Below are 18,006 nucleotides of genomic sequence, written 5' to 3' on the forward strand. Positions count from 1 at the left end.
AACAATTTTGACATAATTAGTCAATTTGCTAATTGGTCTGTAAAAGCTTGTGAGAGTTATGTCTTTATTTGGTTTGGGTATAGTTATCACTTCTGATACTTTCCATACTTTTGGAAAATACCTAAGGCGAAAAGCACAATTAAATATATTTCTCAGGTATACAAGTGTTTGTTCAAACAGCTCAGTCAGAATCTTTTCCGTAACACTATCATATCCCGGTGATTTGTTTAATTTGATCTTATTTTTTGTATTATTTTTATCTCTGTTATGGAGACTTTCATTACTGCAATATTCCGAGTAGAGCTGCTTTGTGCTACGTCGCTATTTTGCTGTTTCGGGTTACTAAACGTAGCTTCGAAGTTAGCAGCAAAAAAGTTCAACTTTTTCGGAGTTGGTTCTACCCCAAGTCCCATTTGCTTTTCTCAGAGGTGGTTGATGCATTACAGAGTTGTTAATATTTTTAGTTGCTTTTCATAACAAATAGTTTGTGGCTTTGTCAGCTGTCAAGTTATGCGTTATGCGTTTTTGCAGGTTTTCATTTTTCTCATTAAGTAATAAATCTTTAAGTTTAAGCTAAATATTACTCCTACCTTGTTTCTTTATTATTTATATTTATATTTGTTACACTTTAATCTTTATTTTAATTTTAATGAATAAATGTAAATATTTATCGCGACCACTACAGACACGAAGTCAAAAAAAAAACAATCACACCTTAAATCAAAACAAAGGCACAAACACAAGAAATGTCAAAAGAGCTTCTGCGAGGAGAACTTTTTGCATAAATTGATGCTCGCACATATGATTAAAAGAACTGCAGCGAAAAAAAAGTAGTACGCAAAAGAAATAAAACATCTGAAGTCTGTCGGAGGGAAAGCTAGGTTCATTGATCGTCAAACGCATAACTGGAACTTATATTTTACCAGTTACGAAAAAGGAGAATAAAAGCGGCAGTCAGTGAAACAAGAGCTGTCTTTGACTCGTGATTTTTAACCATTACATGTGATAACCGCGGCAGTTTGTTTTTTTTTTGCTTCTTGGTAAAATTATAGATAGTTTTTTTGTATTTTAAATTTTATTTTGTTGTTGTTATAAATTGAACTGCAAGTAATGTAAAAGAATATAGAAAAAAAAAAGAATAACTTTTCCTTTTATGTTGTGAATGAGAAAATATACACGAAATAAGCGCTGTCTAGTTGGAACATTAAACATTGAATATAGAAAATCGGCTAAATTGAACGAAAATAATTTTCAAAATCGTTATATTTAAAAATAATACTGGCGAATAAAAAATATGCAATAATTCTCACAGAAACCGTCGCAGAGTTGTTAAGTGAAATTTTCGTTCCTTGCCGCACTCCCAAATTCAAGTGAAAGATTACAAGTGAACTATAACTTAAAGTAGGCTTTAATTAAACTAAACTACCGCACTAAAAAATTGAAAATAAATTCATAAAAAAAAAAAATAAACATTTGAAGCCTCACAAGAAAGAAATGAACTAACTGGAATGCGAAAATAACTAAAATAAATTATTTTATAGGATACAGACAAGAAATTTGTGGAATTCTATTGTCAGTACCATATAGTTTTCATTTTAAAGAAAGACTCATTTTCAAAGAAAGATATTAAAAGCTCTCGAAGATTAAATTCACGACATTGCCTTCTAAATTAAAAGTAAACTTATGTAACAAAGTGAAATTAATTAAAATAATTTATAAAGAAGATATACAGAAGAAATTTGTGGAACTCTACGATCTGTACCATCATTTAATATAATCATGCAAATGAAATTATTGGCATTAAAAAAACCAAAAAATTATATAACAAAAAAAATAAAAAAAAGAATGAAGAAAATCAAATAATAATGGAAAAGAATAATATAAGATAAAATTTTAAATTTAAATTAATAAAACGAAAGAAATGTGAAATATGTATGTATACATGCAAAAACAACAAAAAATAAAATCACAAAAGAAATCAAAAAAAAAAGAGAGGATTATGATAAGTAGCACTCTTTTACCACGCTACTCTTTTTCACGGATACGCCTACTCGTTGATGACGTCACCAGCAATAAAACTTATAAATAGAACAAAACCACAAACCCACTTTATATTCGTACTCTTAAATATTTTTATAGTATATAGTTTGCTGCCTATATAAATACATATGTATTACGTTTATCTATTTGTTTTTTTTCTTTAAATCTATGTTGATAACCAAATTTAAATTATAGGAAAATATTATCCTAACTAAAATAATAAGAAAATAAAATGAACCAATCATACTATAAATGCACAAACTTAATTTTCTAACTCCTTCTGTATCAAAAATTAATTTAATTAAATATTCAATCAATTATAAAAATTATATAATAATAAAAAATCCTTAGAAAAACTTTATAAATATGTGTATATTATTTAAATTAAATAATAATTTTTTTTTATTTGTTCGCCACATAGCTGTTGTTGTTGTTGCGGCTTTTTGTGAATATTTTATAAATTTGGGATAATCAATCCATTTGCAAAATGAGAAAAAATCTTTTTCTTCAATATGTGGTTTTTGCCCTTCAGTATGATGTTCTTTGCTGCCTTATTCATGCCAATAAATAAGTGTGTGATTTTATTAATTCACCGCCATCTAATTTATAAAAATTCACTGTTACCAGTTAGTGGTTCATAGACATACGAAGACAACTATGTAGTTATTGTTTTAACTCAACGGTTATGTGGCAAGATCAGTTTAGAAATTTCTTCACGAATTAAATAAAATTGTATGGAGCGTAGATTGTATTTTTAATTATTTTTGTTTCACTGATAAACTTGAATTTTGATTTTTTTGTTTTTTTTAAAAAAAAAAGCATTCACATTAGCATACATTAAATGTTATGCACAATATTTTTTGTAGCACTAAAAGGTGGATTTTTTAAATTGTACATTTGTTTTAGGAATTTCTATTTTTTTCTGTTAATTTTTCATTTAATAATTTCATTTAATAAAAATAATGTCTTTCTCTTTTAACTGACATCGATTCACGTGCAACGTTTTCTTCCGCAAGATATTTTATGTCCCCGCTCGTCACAGCTATCCTCGATAATGTTCTTTTCGGGTCAACATTCGGAAGTTGAGCTAGATAATGATTGTCCTAAAACCACTCGCACAGATACTCTTACAACATATGAGCTTTCACCATATTTAATATCCACACTCTTAAATACTTTAATGTACATACTTAGCATCCACATAGCAACACAACCAAAAAAAAATATCCCTAAATTATATTAACTTGGCAACATATATCGCAACAAAACGCAGACCAGAAAAATAATGTATTAAATTAGATTAATTTCATTGAATTCAATTCCTTTATTTATCTTAATAAGTTAGATATAAATTGTATGCTATCAAATTATTTGAAATTAATTTTTTTTTTTTCAAATCTTAGATTAGAAACTTAGATTGTAGAAGTAAGGTATTAAATTTTTTTAAGTCAACTGAGTTCAATTTTTTGTTTCATTTTTTTTTGGTATAAGTTTTTTTCTTTTGGTATTAATTTGTTAAAGAAAAAAGAAATTTTTAAGCAGAAGATATATATATAATAGATATTGACTGTAAATACACATCATTTATCCAGAAGTCGTGTTTTTTTCCTCTTTTTTTTTGTTTTATCTTGTAAGGACGAACATTTTTACATCAAATTTCCGTCTACATAAATATACACCGAGACTTATTAATATTTATTTTCACTAATATTAAATTCACTAATATTTATTTTATTGGAAATATTAATTATTAAATAATTTTACAAAATTATTATTAAAATTTTAATTTTTTTAAGTAATTAATTTTATTTATCTAAATAAATTTTATTAAATTTAAAACAAAAAATACACGCGCACATGTTACAAAGTAAACGGTACAAACTAATACAAGCAACAAGAAATGTCAAAGCATGAAAGCTTTTGTTGAACAAAACACAAAGAAAAGCTTTTCTTGCACTATAATAAACACAAAGTACGCAAGAAAAGCACAAAAAAAATAACACAAATAGTACAAAATATGCAGCAAAATGATCAACGCTCCGGCACATTCTGTATAAAAGGAATCGCATATGATATGACCGAGGACTTGGAACTTCACTTTGGAAGTGACAAGTACGCTGGCAGTGGTATTCAGCCCACTGGTTCATTAAACCAAAATCTGGCTCATTCAGCCGAAGTAATATAAACCTGGCCCATTCGGTCAAATTATTAAATTATTATCATTTTTTTGTTTAACCTGGCTCATTCAGCCAAATTATTATATTTCTTAACGCAGAGCATCCGTCGTTTACGAAAAGGAGAAGAGAACCCCAGGGTGTCACGCAGTCCTACCAGGAGTCCTCTCAACACATAAACCAAAGCCAACCGCAAAAGCATTGTTATCTTTTACAGCAGTGATCCCGTGTAATTGAGAGCATACAATTTACGTGTTCAGGAGACATAACTTCACCGCTATGATACGTAGAGATTTATTTGAATTATAAATGCATTTTGTTTGATACATATTTTTTTATTGGAGTAAATAAGTTTTTAATAAAATATTACAAAATTACGTTTCTTTTTCTTATCAATCAAAACTCTGTCTCAGCGAATATAAATTTGATTGTTCCGACCCTGGACGACGGCTGAGGACACCCCAGCAAAAACTATATATTTTTGAACGTCACCCCAAAAGTGACGTTACAAACTAATAAATCATAATTTCCAGTTTAGCAGTGAACAGCGGTGAGCGGATGACGTCATCATAACAGCTGCGGTGAGTATCTGTTTTTTTGTATGAATAATGTTATGTAGGCCTGTGAGGGAATAGAATATTTAATCCAATAAGAATGAAGTAAATGTTACAGACATTACCTCGAACTTCCCGCGATGTCCATAAAAAAATCAGCCAATGTCTCTGCCTGTGGTGTTGTTTTTTTTTTTTGGTTAGTTGGCCGAGCAAGTCATCATTCGACCTCGCACCTGTTCATCTCATAATGTTTTTGTTTTTTAAACATTTTTTCTTTTTTTTATATATAAATATATAAATATTGCACTGATATCACTTATTTTTTTTCTTTACAATTTATTCATGTGCATTGCTCGCACAGACAAAATAATATATAAAAATCGTGTAAAAGCTTTTGTTTCGTTTTGTTTTGATCGATATAATTGAGGCGAATTAGGTCGAAAGCTCCAGTAAAGTTTGACTTAGATATAAAAGATGGTATTGCCAAGTACAAATAATACACTGATACACTTAAGACAAATTTTAACTTTATTGGAAGGAAAAAATAAAGTAAGCTTTCTTAGAGGTCATCACCCTCCAACAATTAAATAAACACAAAACAAAATCAGCAAAGCCAACTAGGAGAGTGGTGAAAACTTTTCAAGGGCAGTCTACAGTAACCAAAGAGTTAACAGGATCACTAACGTGGCAGGAGGATTGAGCAGTTAGACAAATTGACTATAAAAGAGCCAGCGGAGGCTTGATTCGGTCTCTTGTATTTTGGTGTTTTCTGAGAACGGCAAGTGGGACATATTAGTTCACGTTCGTTATTAAAAGTCGACAAAAGAAAATTTTTTTTAAATTTAATTTATGAAAAATGAACAAAGTTTCCAAATTAATTAAAAATTGTTTTTAAACTTGACTAAAGTGAATAAAAAATCCAAAAATTAATTAAAAATTTTTTTATTAAATGTTGATTAAATTGAACAAAGATTCAAAGTTAATGATAAATTTTATTCAACGTTGATAAAATTGAATAAAAATGCAAAATTGATTATAATTTGTATTAAATTTTAAAAAAAGTGCATAAAAACGCGAAATTTTAACAAGAATTTGTTTTGTTATTAAATTTTATAAAAAGTGCATAAAAACGCAAAATTTTAACAAGAATTTGTTTTATTATTAAATTTTATTAAAAGCACATAAAAACGCAGAATTTTTAACAAGAATTTGTTTTTATTATTAAATTTTATTAAAAGTGCACCAATTCATTAAAAATCTTAGTATAAGGTATAAAAAGTGAACTGAATTCGGAAATAGCTAAATATTTAAAAAAAATTGTTTAAATTTAATGAAAGTTACTAAAGTTCAAGAATAGATAAATTTTTAACAAAAAAAAAATTATGTAAAATTAATAAAAGTATGAATTGAAAGATGGAAAAGAAGTCTTTTTTTAAGAAGAAGAAGGAAAAAGTGCTATAACTGATCATAAGAATTTGAATAAAAATCATCGCACTCAATATCTAACAGACGTAAAAGGAAACAACAGGAACTGAAGGACAGTAACGGCAACTGGATCCACCGTTAGGATACAACGGTGGCCAGGTATTCCAGCTATTAAGGATACAATTTGAATAAAAGAAAAGAATAAAAAAAAAAAAAAAAACTTTAAAGCTTTAACTGCATAATTTCATTTATGTTTTTATTAAATTTATTATTTAGTTATTATTAATCTTATATTAAATTAGAAAAAAAGAATAAAAAAGATATATATTTTATTTGGTTGTTTTATCATTTACAAGAAGAAAACTGTTTTGAATGACTTGATAACTATAATTTTTTTTTGTTTTTGGATCAATCTGTAATATCAAAGAGAAAAATATCAACATATCAGAAAAGAAAAAAAAAAATCAATTACAACCACTGATGTCTAAATATTTATTTCTTTGTTTAGTTGTTTGGGATTTTTGAATTTATAGCTAGGTCACAGCGGTGGCTGGAGTGACGTCATTTCTGCGGCTGCAAGGTAAGCTATGAGAACAAATAGCAAACGTAAAAGAGATAACTAATTTACTCAGTTAAAAACTGAGTGTTTTATAATTGAATATTTTTTTCTTTTGGTTTCATGTTTATTATCAGTACTACAATTTTCTTTTTCTATTTTCTATTCTTTTGTTGGTGTTTTGGTTAGGGAAGTTTTTTTTTGTATATACACCAATTGTCACCATAATAAGTATAACAAAGAAAAAAAAATAGTTGTTGAGAAAGGAATGAATAAAAACCTGGTAATCACAATAGGTTTATTATATTATTTTTGATAAAAATATATATATATATATTGAAGACATTAGTGAATAATGTAAATATTTAGTAAAATTTTATTAGAAAAATATGTATATATGAAATTCTTTGTAAATATCTATATATACATATATATGAAACATTGTAAATATCTATATAGGAAATATTGTAAATATCCATATATGAAATAACGTAAATATCTATATATGGGGAAATATTTGGTAAAATTTTTATTACTACTTTGAAATTATATCATAAACGTCATAAAACAATTTCTGTATTTATAGTATAGGTCACAGCGGTGGCTGGAGTGACGTCATTTCTGCGGCTGCAAGGTAAGCTATGAGAACAAATAGCAAACGTAAAAGAGATAACTAATTTACTCAGTTAAAAACTGAGTGTTTTATAATTGAATATTTTTTTCTTTTGGTTTCATGTTTATTATCAGTACTACAATTTTCTTTTTCTATTTTCTATTCTTTTGTTGGTGTTTTGGTTAGGGAAGTTTTTTTTTGTATATACACCAATTGTCACCATAATAAGTATAACAAAGAAAAAAAAATAGTTGTTGAGAAAGGAATGAATAAAAACCTGGTAATCACAATAGGTTTATTATATTATTTTTGATAAAAATATATATATATATTGAAGACATTAGTGAATAATGTAAATATTTAGTAAAATTTTATTAGAAAAATATGTATATATGAAATTCTTTGTAAATATCTATATATATATATGAAACATTGTAAATATCTATATAGGAAATATTGTAAATATCCATATATGAAATAACGTAAATATCTATATATGGGGAAATATTTGGTAAAATTTTTATTACTACTTTGAAATTATATTATAAACGTCATAAAACAATTTCTGTATTTATAGTATATAATAAAAAAAAAAAAAAAGTTACAAGAATATATTTTTTTATTTATTATTATTTTGTTTATAACTTCATTATGAGATTTTGTTGAATCTATATAAAGGGGTGGTGTTAGTGCGACGTTCCAATCATTTTTCCTAAGACAGGGATTCCTTAAAAAGAAATTGTATTCAACTATTTTCACGTGATTTTAAAAATGAAACATTTTACGAACAGCACTCAAGCATTACCGGATGTATTACCAGTGTTTCCCACATTCAAAGAAAACATGGCGATACAAGCTGGTGCTGTTAAGAACGTCGACTGGGGAGTGGAAAAGTCCATCATGACTGAAATGAAAGCGGTAGGGTTATCCAGAGGTAGGACCAGCGACCTAGGTGCAAGCCTGGCGTATACCGAACTTCCTAAGGCAGCTGCAGTAGTAGTGACCATCAAGGGCAAGACTCTCCCCACATTATTCGATGAGGATTTTTTTAAATTTAAGAAACCCAAATAAATAATAATAGCTTTAGTTATATATATATTTTTTTTTTTGCGTAGATATATTGAAGTAATTTAGGTCAAGTAGAATGAATTAGATAAATAATAGTTTTTTGTTTTTAAGCATTGAAATAATTAATGAAGTTAGATTATTATGTGAATATCATACTCATTATTTGAATATTATTATATGAATATAAATAAATGTATAAATGAAATATTAATGGATTATAGATAGATTTGGTTAGTTAGGATACGAACTAAAAAAAAAACATGGCACGAATTTTTTTTTGTTGTTGTCTGCAGCGATTCCTCAGTTGCCAAGAACCCCACCCCAACACCGGCGAGCATACCGGGCTAGCCACCGTGCCATGAGTGGTTTCTGAGGACGCGGAACTACCAACAGGTAGACGCAACAAATGGCGCCCAACGACACGAACGTAAGACGAGACAACGACGAAATAACAGAGCAACATACCAACAGATGACAAAATGAAGACAGACAAGAGGATTCGAGTTGGTCGCGCAACAAATGGCGCCCAACGTAAAAACCAACGGACGAAACAACGAACAAAACAACGGACGAAGAGACAATGACGGGACAATGGACGTACAACAGAGCGAACAGGACCAACGAAGATTTGAGAACAGGAGACTTTTATGCTGAAGCAGACTCTAATTAGTGAACGATAAATGTAAAGAATAAAGGATTCATTCATTGCTTCTGAAGATATTCCAAAGTTGCTGTTTTTTTTGTGTAGTTGAATTCACACCAGTCAACATAGTTAGCTTTAATCCGGTGGGTTAAATGTTTAGCGCCTGACTTGCCTTTGTTCGTTACGACGAGTTAGGTATTGCAATGTTAGATAAGGCTGAGTTTTTTTTTGTTTTGAGATTCCTCGATACTGAATTCATTTGGTGTAGAGTTTTGGTCCTCAATTTATGGATTGTTTCAGAGGGATGACGTTTTGAATGAATGAGACGCGACAGCATCAACGGAAAGATACACCTATGACGACAAGTTAAGGAAGATGTGAAAACAGATGAATACAACTAGCATTGGTTCAAGAAATGACAAGATGCCACATTTGAAATGTGAGATGAGAGAGAAAGAGTGGTTTATAATATTTTTTTTTGTGTGCCTGTGTTTTTCTTTGATTTTTTTGTTTTAACTGCGCGGTTGACCTCTTAATCCGGTGGGTTAAGAGTGCAACATCAGTCTTGCCTGTTCGATGTTAGTAACGAGTAGGTATTGCGGCGTAGTATATTGTTATTTTTATTTCTTCTAATAGCTTTAGAGGTTCCTTCAGGTAGAATTCATTTAAAGTGAAGTTTTGTCCTCTTTGCAGTTAGAGTTAGTTTGTGTAATTCTGTTTTATATTGTTTCAATGAGGTTCCTTCACACAGAACCGCGGGTGTGTGAAGTTGACTGCTCATTGTAAGCTGAGTAATTGTAAGTACAGGGAGTAGTTTGTTTAATTTTTTTTTTTTTGAATCCAGGTTTATAAGCTTGCAACAAGTAAAACTGTAAGTGTGGAAAAATCACAGGTTAGACATTTACTCGCTGGGTTCAAGGTTCCTTTACACAGCACCAGTGCGGAATAAAGTTGTCCTTGATCCAGGTTTTTTTATTGTTTTGTGAATTTAGATGGTAGTTTGATCTGTATTATAAACCTTCGTCTTTATCATATCTCTTACTGAAAAAAAAAAAAAATACCTGTCTTAGGTGAAATGGTGTGGTCGCAACACTGAAACACCCCCCGGAGCTTTAATTAATATCGAATTTCGAATTCAGTCAAATTAATATATTCAAATAATTTGACTTATATAATAATTACTCAGTGTAAATAAGTAATTTAGGAATATTTCACTAACTAACATTCAAGACAGTTTAAATGAGTTTGTAATACTGCGAGATAGTATACACTTGCCATGGAAATAGAACTTGAAAATATAGCTCAACCGAATAGAGCTGGACGAGCTCAACAGGTGGGTATGGAGCAACTAAAACAAATGGTGTATATGATGATGAAACGAAACGAGGATTGGGCAAAAGAGATGACTGAAATGCGCAAGGAAATAGTTGCATTGCGCAGAGCTAGGGGTGAAACAGTAGCACCGCCAGAAGAAGTAAAGTTACCAAAGTGGAGTATACCAGAAATGTTTTCAATGACAGCGCACAGGCAAGATTTACAGGTAGAAGAGCAGGTGGATCGTGTTAGATCAGACAAACCAGATGATCTTGGTTGTGACGTGGAAACGTTAGATCAACATGAGGAGTCCTCGAATTTTACACCCTTGATAGGTGATTGTCTGTGTACACGTGATGAGAAACTTAAAGATTTACGTAGTGTAAATTTTGAAGAAACGCCCAGAGATGTTTTAACGCAAGATGTAAATATGAGGCGAGTGGATGTAATTCAAGCATTAACCAATAGAAATATTAACCACTCGGATGTACAAGGCAGCGTACATACTATAGAAGTAAATCTGAATAGTTCAATGTTAGCTACTGGTGCACATAACTCTTCAGATAGGGCTGTTTGTCGTTTACCGACCCGTGATCCAGTCTGCTTAGGCGAAAATAGATATCAAAAGGTAGTAATGGAAAAGTGTTGGTCAGATGACGAAGTTATAGTATCAGGTTCTGAAGTCTCCCGTTTAGCACTTGGGTGTGCTAATGAAGATGACATAAAGTTTCCGGACTGTGGTCCTATTTTTGATACAATTAATCCAATATTTGTGAAGGATTGTCATACAGAGAAAAGATTATGGTCATTGTGTTCCAATAACGAATTTAAGGAAATAGCTGCGTTATCGCTAAATGATTATATGCACATGTTTAATGTTGAAACTTTCAAACAAAAATTTTCTCGTAAGCTGACAGACTGTCAGTATAACGTTATCTTAATTTATTATTTTTATGAACTATGTGTAGTTGCTTATCGATCGTTTATAATGTTATCAGATGCAAGAACCTTGCAGAATATTAGAAAACTGACATCTCGCGATATGGGTGGTGATACACGTGATACCAGTCCTGAAGGCAATTTGATTACTATATGCACAGGATTAGGCATATTGTTATATAGCGAAGGAGTTGTTTATGCTGAATATGAAATACATAGATGTGTTTCAACAAGTTAAATATCAGAAAGTCACACACTGCTATGATAACATTAGAATAAGTATATTTGCTGCTGGTGGGCCGTTACTTGTTTTACTAGTAGAACTGATGGTTGGTAACAGCAATTGTAAAGCGTCCTTGTAAGGGATAATTAATCAAATGAATTATTTTATTTCGCATTAATTTTCATGCGATTACAAAGAAAAAAAAAATAATAGATTTTATATTTAAATATTAATTTTTTTTATACTGATAAGAGTAGGAAAGGTACATTGATTACATTTGTATTTAAAAAGACTTCTTGTCACTTTTCTAATTCACAATGATTTTTCAATGATATTGACACTGGGCGGAAGCAAAGGTAAACTATGTTTTTAGAACTAAGGTCAAGACACCAGGAGGAGAAAAGAAATATATATTAGAAAAATATTAAGTGTATTAGAGAAAATAGTCCAGATAGATAAGGTATTTAGTAGCTCAGTCGGTAGAGCATGAGACTCTAACATAGGGCGTGGATCGAAGCCACACATTGGGCACAGAAATATAAGTAATTCCAACTAAGAAAAAAAAAAAAAAAAGAGAGAGCCTACATGTAAATTCTTACGAGTGTGTTCCATGTTGCAGGCAACATCGACACTATCGATCCTGTTATGTAGGCCTGTGAGGGAATAGAATATTTAATCCAATAAGAATGAAGTAAATGTTACAGACATTACCTCGAACTTCCCGCGATGTCCATAAAAAAATCAGCCAATGTCTCTGCCTGTGGTGTTGTTTTTTTTTTTTGGTTAGTTGGCCGAGCAAGTCACCATTCGACCTCGCACCTGTTCATCTCATAATGTTTTTGTTTTTTAAACATTTTTTCTTTTTTTTATATATAAATATATAAATATTGCACTGATATCACTTATTTTTTTTCTTTACAATTTATTCATGTGCATTGCTCGCACAGACAAAATAATATATAAAAATCGTGTAAAAGCTTTTGTTTCGTTTTGTTTTGATCGATATAATTGAGGCGAATTAGGTCGAAAGCTCCAGTAAAGTTTGACTTAGATATAAAAGATGGTATTGCCAAGTACAAATAATACACTGATACACTTAAGACAAATTTTAACTTTATTGGAAGGAAAAAATAAAGTAAGCTTTCTTAGAGGTCATCACCCTCCAACAATTAAATAAACACAAAACAAAACCAGCAAAGCCAACTAGGAGAGTGGTGAAAACTTTTCAAGGGCAGTCTACAGTAACCAAAGAGTTAACAGGATCACTAACGTGGCAGGAGGATTGAGCAGTTAGACAAATTGACTATAAAAGAGCCAGCGGAGGCTTGATTCGGTCTCTTGTATTTTGGTGTTTTCTGAGAACGGCAAGTGGAACATATCAGTTCACGTTCGTTATTAAAAGTCGACAAAAGAAAATTTTTTTTTAAATTTAATTTATGAAAAGTGAACAAAGTTTCCAAATTAATTAAAAATTGTTTTTAAACTTGAATAAAGTGAATAAAAAATCCAAAAATTAATTAAAAATTTTTTTTATTAAATGTTGATTAAATTGAACAAAGATTCAAAGTTAATGATAAATTTTATTCAACGTTGATAAAATTGAATAAAAATGCAAAATTGATTATAATTTGTATTAAATTTTAAAAAAAGTGCATAAAAACGCAAAATTTTAACAAGAATTTGTTTTGTTATTAAATTTTATAAAAAGTGCATAAAAACGCAAAATTTTAACAAGAATTTGTTTTATTATTAAATTTTATTAAAAGCACATAAAAACGCAGAATTTTTAACAAGAATTTGTTTTTATTATTAAATTTTATTAAAAGTGCACCAATTCATTAAAAATCTTAGTATAAGGTATAAAAAGTGAACTGAATTCGGAAATAGCTAAATATTTAACAAAAATTGTTTAAATTTAATGAAAGTTACTAAAGTTCAAGAATAGATAAATTTTTAACAAAAAAAAAATTATGTAAAATTAATAAAAGTATGAATTGAAAGATGGAAAAGAAGTCTTTTTTTAAGAAGAAGAAGGAAAAAGTGCTATAACTGATCATAAGAATTTGAATAAAAATCATCGCACTCAATATCTAACAGACGTAAAAGGAAACAACAGGAACTGAAGGACAGTAACGGCAACTGGATCCACCGTTAGGATACAACGGTGGCCAGGTATTCCAGCTATTAAGGATACAATTTGAATAAAAGAAAAGAATAAAAAAAAAAAAAAAAACTTTAAAGCTTTAACTGCATAATTTCATTTATGTTTTTATTAAATTTATTATTTAGTTATTATTAATCTTATATTAAATTAGAAAAAAAGAATAAAAAAGATATATATTTTATTTGGTTGTTTTATCATTTACAAGAAGAAAACTGTTTTGAATGACTTGATAACTATAATTTTTTTTTGTTTTTGGATCAATCTGTAATATCAAAGAGAAAAATATCAACATATCAGAAAAGAAAAAAAAAAATCAATTACAACCACTGATGTCTAAATATTTATTTCTTTGTTTAGTTGTTTGGGATTTTTGAATTTATAGCTAGGTCACAGCGGTGGCTGGAGTGACGTCATTTCTGCGGCTGCAAGGTAAGCTATGAGAACAAATAGCAAACGTAAAAGAGATAACTAATTTACTCAGTTAAAAACTGAGTGTTTTATAATTGAATATTTTTTTCTTTTGGTTTCATGTTTATTATCAGTACTACAATTTTCTTTTTCTATTTTCTATTCTTTTGTTGGTGTTTTGGTTAGGGAAGTTTTTTTTTGTATATACACCAATTGTCACCATAATAAGTATAACAAAGAAAAAAAAATAGTTGTTGAGAAAGGAATGAATAAAAACCTGGTAATCACAATAGGTTTATTATATTATTTTTGATAAAAATATATATATATATATTGAAGACATTAGTGAATAATGTAAATATTTAGTAAAATTTTATTAGAAAAATATGTATATATGAAATTCTTTGTAAATATCTATATATACATATATATGAAACATTGTAAATATCTATATAGGAAATATTGTAAATATCCATATATGAAATAACGTAAATATCTATATATGGGGAAATATTTGGTAAAATTTTTATTACTACTTTGAAATTATATCATAAACGTCATAAAACAATTTCTGTATTTATAGTATAGGTCACAGCGGTGGCTGGAGTGACGTCATTTCTGCGGCTGCAAGGTAAGCTATGAGAACAAATAGCAAACGTAAAAGAGATAACTAATTTACTCAGTTAAAAACTGAGTGTTTTATAATTGAATATTTTTTTCTTTTGGTTTCATGTTTATTATCAGTACTACAATTTTCTTTTTCTATTTTCTATTCTTTTGTTGGTGTTTTGGTTAGGGAAGTTTTTTTTTGTATATACACCAATTGTCACCATAATAAGTATAACAAAGAAAAAAAAATAGTTGTTGAGAAAGGAATGAATAAAAACCTGGTAATCACAATAGGTTTATTATATTATTTTTGATAAAAATATATATATATATATTGAAGACATTAGTGAATAATGTAAATATTTAGTAAAATTTTATTAGAAAAATATGTATATATGAAATTCTTTGTAAATATCTATATATATATATGAAACATTGTAAATATCTATATAGGAAATATTGTAAATATCCATATATGAAATAACGTAAATATCTATATATGGGGAAATATTTGGTAAAATTTTTATTACTACTTTGAAATTATATTATAAACGTCATAAAACAATTTCTGTATTTATAGTATATAATAAAAAAAAAAAAAAAGTTACAAGAATATATTTTTTTATTTATTATTATTTTGTTTATAACTTCATTATGAGATTTTGTTGAATCTATATAAAGGGGTGGTGTTAGTGCGACGTTCCAATCATTTTTCCTAAGACAGGGATTCCTTAAAAAGAAATTGTATTCAACTATTTTCACGTGATTTTAAAAATGAAACATTTTACGAACAGCACTCAAGCATTACCGGATGTATTACCAGTGTTTCCCACATTCAAAGAAAACATGGCGATACAAGCTGGTGCTGTTAAGAACGTCGACTGGGGAGTGGAAAAGTCCATCATGACTGAAATGAAAGCGGTAGGGTTATCCAGAGGTAGGACCAGCGACCTAGGTGCAAGCCTGGCGTATACCGAACTTCCTAAGGCAGCTGCAGTAGTAGTGACCATCAAGGGCAAGACTCTCCCCACATTATTCGATGAGGATTTTTTTAAATTTAAGAAACCCAAATAAATAATAATAGCTTTAGTTATATATATATTTTTTTTTTTGCGTAGATATATTGAAGTAATTTAGGTCAAGTAGAATGAATTAGATAAATAATAGTTTTTTGTTTTTAAGCATTGAAATAATTAATGAAGTTAGATTATTATGTGAATATCATACTCATTATTTGAATATTATTATATGAATATAAATAAATGTATAAATGAAATATTAATGGATTATAGATAGATTTGGTTAGTTAGGATACGAACTAAAAAAAAACATGGCACGAATTTTTTTTTGTTGTTGTCTGCAGCGATTCCTCAGTTGCCAAGAACCCCACCCCAACACCGGCGAGCATACCGGGCTAGCCACCGTGCCATGAGTGGTTTCTGAGGACGCGGAACTACCAACAGGTAGACGCAACAAATGGCGCCCAACGTCACGAAAGTAAGACGAGACAACGACGAAATAACAGAGCAACATACCAACAGATGACAAAATGAAGACAGACAAGAGAATTCGGGTTGGTCGCACAACAAATGGCGCCCAACGACACGAACGTAAGACGAGACAACGACGAAATAACAGAGCAACATACCAACAGATGACAAAATGAAGACAGACAACAGGATTCGAGTTGGTCGCGCAACAAATGGCGCCCAACGTAAGAACCAACGGACGAAACAACGAACAAAACAACGGACGAAGAGACAATGACGGGACAATGGACGTACAACAGAGCGAACAGGACCAACGAAGATTTGAGAACAGAAGACTTTTATGCTGAAGCAGACTCTAATTAGTGAACGATAAATGTAAAGAATAAAGGATTCATTCATTGCTTCTGAAGATATTCCAAAGTTGCTGTTTTTTTTGTGTAGTTGAATTCACACCAGTCAACATAGTTAGCTTTAATCCGGTGGGTTAAATGTTTAGCGCCTGACTTGCCTTTGTTCGTTACGACGAGTTAGGTATTGCAATGTTAGATAAGGCTGAGTTTTTTTTTTGTTTTGAGATTCCTCGATACTGAATTCATTTGGTGTAGAGTTTTGGTCCTCAATTTATGGATTGTTTCAGAGGGATGACGTTTTGAATGAATGAGACGCGACAGCATCAACGGAAAGATACACCTATGACGACAAGTTAAGGAAGATGTGAAAACAGATGAATACAACTAGCATTGGTTCAAGAAATGACAAGATGCCACATTTGAAATGTGAGATGAGAGAGAAAGAGTGGTTTATAATATTTTTTTTTGTGTGCCTGTGTTTTTCTTTGATTTTTTTGTTTTAACTGCGCGGTTGACCTCTTAATCCGGTGGGTTAAGAGTGCAACATCAGTCTTGCCTGTTCGATGTTAGTAACGAGTAGGTATTGCGGCGTAGTATATTGTTATTTTTATTTCTTCTAATAGCTTTAGAGGTTCCTTCAGGTAGAATTCATTTAAAGTGAAGTTTTGTCCTCTTTGCAGTTAGAGTTAGTTTGTGTAATTCTGTTTTATATTGTTTCAATGAGGTTCCTTCACACAGAACCGCGGGTGTGTGAAGTTGACTGCTCATTGTAAGCTGAGTAATTGTAAGTACAGGGAGTAGTTTGTTTAATTTTTTTTTTTTTGAATCCAGGTTTATAAGCTTGCAACAAGTAAAACTGTAAGTGTGGAAAAATCACAGGTTAGACATTTACTCGCTGGGTTCAAGGTTCCTTTACACAGCACCAGTGCGGAATAAAGTTGTCCTTGATCCAGGTTTTTTTATTGTTTTGTGAATTTAGATGGTAGTTTGATCTGTATTATAAACCTTCGTCTTTATCATATCTCTTACTGAAAAAAAAAAAAAATACCTGTCTTAGGTGAAATGGTGTGGTCGCAACACTGAAACACCCCCCGGAGCTTTAATTAATATCGAATTTCGAATTCAGTCAAATTAATATATTCAAATAATTTGACTTATATAATAATTACTCAGTGTAAATAAGTAATTTAGGAATATTTCACTAACTAACATTCAAGACAGTTTAAATGAGTTTGTAATACTGCGAGATAGTATACACTTGCCATGGAAATAGAACTTGAAAATATAGCTCAACCGAATAGAGCTGGACGAGCTCAACAGGTGGGTATGGAGCAACTAAAACAAATGGTGTATATGATGATGAAACGAAACGAGGATTGGGCAAAAGAGATGACTGAAATGCGCAAGGAAATAGTTGCATTGCGCAGAGCTAGGGG

At 30.0% G+C, this 18,006-nt stretch overlaps 2 protein-coding genes and 1 pseudogene across 2 annotated transcripts in view; 2 read left to right on the forward strand and 1 right to left on the reverse strand.

Moving 5' to 3' along the window:
• Positions 1 to 4,225, forward strand: part of LOC119677290 (very-long-chain 3-oxooacyl-coA reductase let-767-like) — a 10,777-nt gene extending 6,552 nt beyond the window's left edge. The window contains exon 3 of the mRNA XM_038088563.1: positions 4,064 to 4,225. Coding sequence (XP_037944491.1) covers positions 4,064 to 4,225 — 162 coding nt within the window. The remainder of the gene's footprint in view (positions 1 to 4,063) is intronic.
• Positions 4,226 to 10,349: 6,124 nt separating this feature from the next.
• LOC119677291 lies at positions 10,350 to 11,709 on the forward strand (annotated as a pseudogene).
• Positions 11,710 to 13,891: 2,182 nt separating this feature from the next.
• Positions 13,892 to 18,006, reverse strand: part of LOC119677292 — an 8,722-nt gene continuing 4,607 nt past the window's right edge. The window contains exon 3 of the mRNA XM_038088564.1: positions 13,892 to 13,975. Within this exon, the coding sequence (XP_037944492.1) occupies positions 13,892 to 13,975 (84 nt within the window). The remainder of the gene's footprint in view (positions 13,976 to 18,006) is intronic.

The sequence above is a fragment of the Teleopsis dalmanni genome, chromosome 2 (assembly GCF_002237135.1).
Source record: "Teleopsis dalmanni isolate 2A chromosome 2, ASM223713v2, whole genome shotgun sequence".
Lineage (NCBI taxonomy): Eukaryota > Metazoa > Arthropoda > Insecta > Diptera > Diopsidae > Teleopsis > Teleopsis dalmanni.